Source organism: Lathyrus oleraceus, chromosome 6 (genome assembly GCF_024323335.1).
Source record: "Lathyrus oleraceus cultivar Zhongwan6 chromosome 6, CAAS_Psat_ZW6_1.0, whole genome shotgun sequence".
In the NCBI taxonomy this organism is placed as follows: Eukaryota; Viridiplantae; Streptophyta; class Magnoliopsida; order Fabales; family Fabaceae; genus Lathyrus; species Lathyrus oleraceus.
In genome coordinates, this window is record NC_066584.1 from 288,512,891 (window position 1) to 288,518,907 (window position 6,017).

At 36.6% G+C, this 6,017-nt stretch overlaps 1 protein-coding gene across 1 annotated transcript; it reads right to left on the minus strand.

The window, feature by feature from the left end:
- Positions 1-608: 608 nt before the first annotated feature.
- Positions 609-1,014, minus strand: LOC127098357 (small acidic protein 1). The gene has a single exon (XM_051036935.1). The coding sequence runs from the start codon at positions 982-984 to the stop codon at positions 757-759; it is 228 nt and encodes a 75-aa protein (XP_050892892.1). The 5' UTR covers positions 985-1,014; the 3' UTR covers positions 609-756.
- Between the last annotated feature and the right edge of the window lie 5,003 nt (positions 1,015-6,017).

The window sequence follows — 6,017 nt, forward strand, 5'->3', positions numbered from 1 at the left end:
AAAATCAAACAGTTCAAATTTCAACGTCACAAATCAATTCAAAATACATAGATGAAATTTGACTCATTGCCTATTGATCAAGCAGCCTAAAACAAACAACAGCAACTAATGCAAGATTTTCCAACAAGAGGGAAGTGTTGGAAGTTATAGCTTAATGGAATTTGAATATATCTCTACTGTTCAGAGATTAGCCCTGTAGCACACGCTATTGACAACACTTCTAAAGGGAATACCAATCTAAACATGTTCAAAGTTCACCCATTCAAATACCAATTTGTATAGACAGCTAGAGCTTGACACAGGTAAAAGAAACTGTAAATTTACTCAAGCTGTGAAGCACAGCAGAGACACCGGAGACACGAAACCGAAACCGGTAATAATTCAAAGTAACCACAAGTGTCAGTGTAGGTTTCACAGACACGGACACTGACTCACCTTTTTCAGACTTTTTTTTCCAGAGGGGGCAATGCTACAGAGCTCAAGAGTATGATCACATCCTAAAAACACCATTAGCTAAAATCAACTAAATCCATATCCATAATCAATCACACATACAAAAAAAAATGACACATGGTTAATCGAAGATTCAAAACCAGAAATTCAGTTGATTCATCACAAAATAGTCATCACCATCATATCATATTAACACAAAAATCCAAGAAACAAAGTACAGCAATATCAGTTTTTTCTTTTCTTATCCGTCATGAAGATGAAAACAGGAAACAACAACGTACTAATCAATAAGAAGAAAAGGTATTAGTTGATATCAGCATCATCGAAATCGTCTTGGAAGGAGTTGAAGAATTCGGAATCGGCGACTTTGGAATCATTGCCGACGATGCCATCGGCCAAGACTTCGAAATTGTCGACGTCGTCGACGTCCATCGCCATTGTCGTTATCTGCTCCTCCATCTCTCCGAACAAGTCCATTGCTCTCATGATCGTCTCTCTTGCTTGCTTTCTTTGCGTCTTGGTAATTAGCATCAATTAGGGTTATATATGAACCAAACTATAGAACAATGCTTTGACCAAAACGATGTCGTTTTATAGGCACTTCGGGGATGCATTTACTAAATATTAATCTGATTAATTAATGAGATTAATTACTATACCCTGTCAGTGTAAAAAATTTTACACCGTCGGTTCATCACCATCACCCGTTTGTATTACTTTATAGATTTTTAAAATAAAAGTCAAACTTCTTTTAATATCCAACGTCTATAATTAACTGATGGTGTAAAACCCTTTTACACTGACAGTGTATTTCAATTAATCTCTTAATTAATTTAATTGCAGTCAGAAATACTTGTTATAAATATAAATAACATTTGATTCTTCTTTATATATTAGTTTTTTTATTTTTAGGTTAATAATAAGAAGGTTCTCAATGACAATATAACACTAACATATATTAACCATTTTTAAAAAAATATTTTTTTCAATTAAAATATCTCAATAAACATATTTCTTTATTATTAACCAAAATATTTATATTTCAAACAATAATAATTTACAGGAAAAAAAAAGTGATACTATTGGCGCAACGCATGTATTAAAAAAAACACCGGCGTCACAATCCGCATACACAACCAATACATCAATAAAACTGACGCATGTACTATAGGCTAAATAGGAGGTATCATATCACCGACGCCCATGTGTATTTGTCTTTTTTTAATAAAGAAACATTTTCATTCTCCATCAATTTTCACATGTCTTCTTCTTAAGTTTTTCTTCAAATTTTCTAACATGATTATTAGAAGAGATGTTCATGTTTGTTATTGGATTCTCAAGTCTCCGATGAAGATCTAACTTTAGAATACTCAGACATTCGAGCATCTTAAGAGGAGATTGATTCGTTGGTTAGACCGAGAGATTCAAGACGTGAAAAAAATTAGAAGATTTGATAGGCTTGCATGTGCCATCTTGACTTGCAATACACATGGGCGACATAGGTTGTGACCCCTCCTCTTTATCCTATAGTGCATGTCTCAATTCTATTGGCGCATTTATAGTGCATGAGTCATGAGTCAGAGATTGTGGTGTCTCTGTGGGTTTTTTAGTGTATGAGTCATTATCAGTGACGCCTTCTCTTTGGTACAAGTTTTTTTTGTTTGAAAAATGAATATTTTGATTAATGATGAGAAAAGATTAAAGATGATTATTGAGGTATTTTAATTGAAAATTTTGATTATTTAAAAAAACTATATTAACCTATACTAATATTATATTAATGTTATATAACTTATAATATTTTAAATTTAAACTAATATTCATATATAATTATTCATTATCAAAAACATATTCAAATCATAGTTAATGAAATCAAATTTTTGTAAGGAATACATTTAAAATTGAATAAATTTATATACTAATATTTAAATTTTTAAAAAAAATACTAATGTTAATTAATATTTGCATTCACAATTTAAAGGAGGTAAAATAAGTCCGACTCACTAATATTTATAAATATTTTTTATAGATTAAACTAAAATTTTAGATTCATCCTTTATATTATGTCCGTTATTTCGTTTTTTAACATATGCAATAATTGGGAAAAATGTGAATTTTTAAAATTTAAAAGTGTTGGTTCGTTGAGAGTTTTTTTTAAAATAACCACTATTTTTATTTTTATTTTCAAAATAACCATTATTTCAATTTTTTTTAATATAACCATCTTTCAAAACAGATGCGTCAGATGAACTGGCGCATCGATTTTGCATTAGGAGGAGGCGCCAGCATCATTGGCGCATGCTTTGCAAGTATTGCATGATGGCGTCAAGTGAGTTGGCGCATGCATTGGCCAATTGGTGTATGCGCCAATTCATCTGGCGCATACACCTTTGTATTAATTTTTTTTTTTAAATTTTTTTAATTTTTTAATTTTTTTAATAAATAATGAAATATAATGTTAAAAAGAAAATTTTATTCATGATATAATAAAAGTTACAAGGGATTGATAAAAACTTAATGACCGGCTCAATCGAAACGTCCCCCTGTTCCACATCCATGTGCGTTAGTTTGTCGTCGAGGTCTCTCACGATTTTTCTGAGGTGTTTGGGGTCTTTGCGTGCTGACCTGATCCAATGATGGTTGGTGTGAAGGTCCAGCGGAAGTTCCAGCGGTATTTAATAGATGTGTCATCATTTGTTCCCAATAGTCGGGGGGCTCTGGCCAACGGCACTTCCGTAATGGAGTTCGGTGCCCATGTTATCGTATTTAGGTCGATGTGGTTGGGTGGATTGTGGACGGTATAGTTGCCCGAATTGAGACATTGAATCATTTTGGAAACAAAGCAATGGTTCCTGGGGTGAGCCAAAGTTAAACAACGATTAGACGTTTTGGTGATGAGATGTTTAAGTGGTCATTGGTGGGGGGATATGATGAAGTGACCCACATGAATATCTAGGATATAGACAGTTGTGGTTGATGCGTATGGTTGTCGGTGGATAGGGTTTGATTCTTGGTTTTGTGGTTGGGTGGGTGACATGAATGGATTGTGTAGTTGGGTGTTTGGTTGTTGGGTGGATGGCATGAATGGTTTGTGAAGTTGGGTGTTTGGTTGTTGGGTGTATGTGGTAGGTTGGTGGTGTGAGGTTGGTTGTTGGGTTTGGGTGTTTTGACATTGGTGTTGGACGGGGACTTGTTGTTGGGCGTATGATGACGAAGCTAGTTGGTGTGGATCAATAAATACCGTGGCTCAGACACAAATTATTGTTTTGTTACCGACCTAAATCATGTCATATAGTGTTGAGTTGGTCTTGCATCATGGATGACTGGTTCGTTTAAGATGTGTTGTCGTCAATTCCTCTATTGACGATACATCTCTTTTGCGAAGTCTCTCCAATCGGAATAATCCCATTGTGCATCAACTATTTTTTGATGCCAATCTCCCAAACACATCGGAGGTTCTGGAATCTGTTGCTGCATACCAAACTGCAGTTTTCCCCGGTCACTCTAGTGCATCTCCTCTGTGCTCATCACTCATAGTCAACAGAGACATAATACTGCAGTGGTTGAGTGTTGCAGAGGTTGAGTGTGGCAGAGAAAGAGTGTGGTAAAGAAAGAGTGTTGCAGAGATTGAATGTTAGTGTTGTAGATGATTAGATGTTGTGATTTGAAGACCTATTTATATATGAGGAAGTCTTACTAGGTTTGCAACTTACGCAGCATGTGATTGGATGCATGCATGGCAAAGTGTAGTAGGCGTCATAGCCTTAGGCCATGCATGCAATATTCACATGCAAGGTCACATGCACCAAGGGAAGTGACGCATGCATGTGAATATTCACATGCAATGAAGAGGCGCCATTATGCTAATGGCGCCTAGGTTGCTTTATACATGAAGAGGACTAGGGCATACGACAACGGTCAACGTTGGGGCCATATGACAACAAATCTTGTCGAATCAATGAACTCTGTCTTCAAAGGCATCTGTAACCTACCCATAACTGCTTTGGTGCAGACAACATATTTCAGGCTAGGGGCGTTGTTTGAGATCAGACGTTCCAAATGGAGTTCATTGTTGCAATTTGGGCAGTTGTTCAGTGATGCTTCAATGGAATTCATTAGACATGAAGCTGCCAAAGCAAACACACACGTTGTCAAGGTGTTTGACCATATTAAAGGTTAATATAGTGTTGCCGAGTCCATGGATCACAATGAGGGCATGCCGATGAGACAATACAGAGTCGAACTAGATAGAGGTTGGTGCGACTGCGGAAAGTTCCAAGCCTTTCGTACGCCCTGCTCCCATGTTATTGCGACATGTTCAAAGGTTCGAAGGGATCCATCCTACTTGCTATCTAACATTTACAAAGTCACCAGTCTATCAAATATTTATAAAATTAGTTTTTCTGTAGTGGCAAAAGAGGAACACTGGCTAAAATATCAAGGGGACATCGTTTGGCACAACGAAGTTATACGGAGGAAGAAAAAGGGTCGCCCAAATAGCACCCGCATTCGAACCGAAATGGATACGACGAACAAAATGGTTAGATTATGTAGTTCATGTCGTCAGCCAGGTCACAATCATACTAACTGTCCTAGCATTGGTACGAGTACAACCAGATAAATTCACATGTACCTCTGTTGCAATATATGAAAAACTAAATTTATTTCATATTATAAGTTTGTGAGGAAATATCATTACATAGATAACAACACAAACAACTAAAACAATTAAAATACAATAACTAAGCGATTACAACCATCAAAACAATTTTGAACATGTAATGCATCATCATATATACGTCTCGGTCAGTCTTAATATCCACTCATTCACGCACTTCTCCATTTTGGTCGAACGTGGACATAATGAAGGAGAATTGCCATCCAAGGCGCAACGGAATTAAAAATTTCTCCATTTAGTGATCCTTACGAATGGGCATGATCAGTGATAGAATCATTACCTCTTGTAGCGATTCAAACCTTTGGTGCAGATCTCTTGTAACGATCAAAACCTTGGATACAAATCCACTGAGCGATCACGAACGTTGAACGATGACAACGTCTCTACTCAGTCCACACGAACGGGTTCCTTCAATCTCAGTGCTAGCTGGTATGAATGAAGGCTTTGAGTGTGAGAGAGAGAGACGGAAACGAAATTCCAAGTCTTCACTTGAGTTGATTCTGAGTGACAATGCTTCTACCCAAGGGTTCTATTTATAGAACCACTTGTGTGGGATTCAAGCTAAAAAGCCCACTTAAGTGTATTTTGGCCCATATCTTATAATATGCCCAAAATCACTTAAGTGTGTGGTACCTTACCATATTTCGTATTCCACTTAAGTGCACCATACCTTACGGTGTTCCTTAGTTACTCTATTTCTCATCAATCCGTCCTTTGTGTGTGACTGTCATACGGTGAACTGACTTTTGTGTTTTTGCTTTGAAACGCAATGTCGCGGATAGCAAGAGTCGCCACCGACTTTTCTTTTATCCAATGAGGAAAGGCGGAAAAGAACAGGAAAGACCTTGATTAGATTTTGGGTTCGGGAGGTACATTATACAAAGGG

Coding starts and splice junctions, on each gene's coding strand:
- LOC127098357 (XM_051036935.1), bottom strand. CDS start 984: ATGCTAATTACCAAGACGCAAAGAAAGCAAGCAAGAGAGACGATCATG.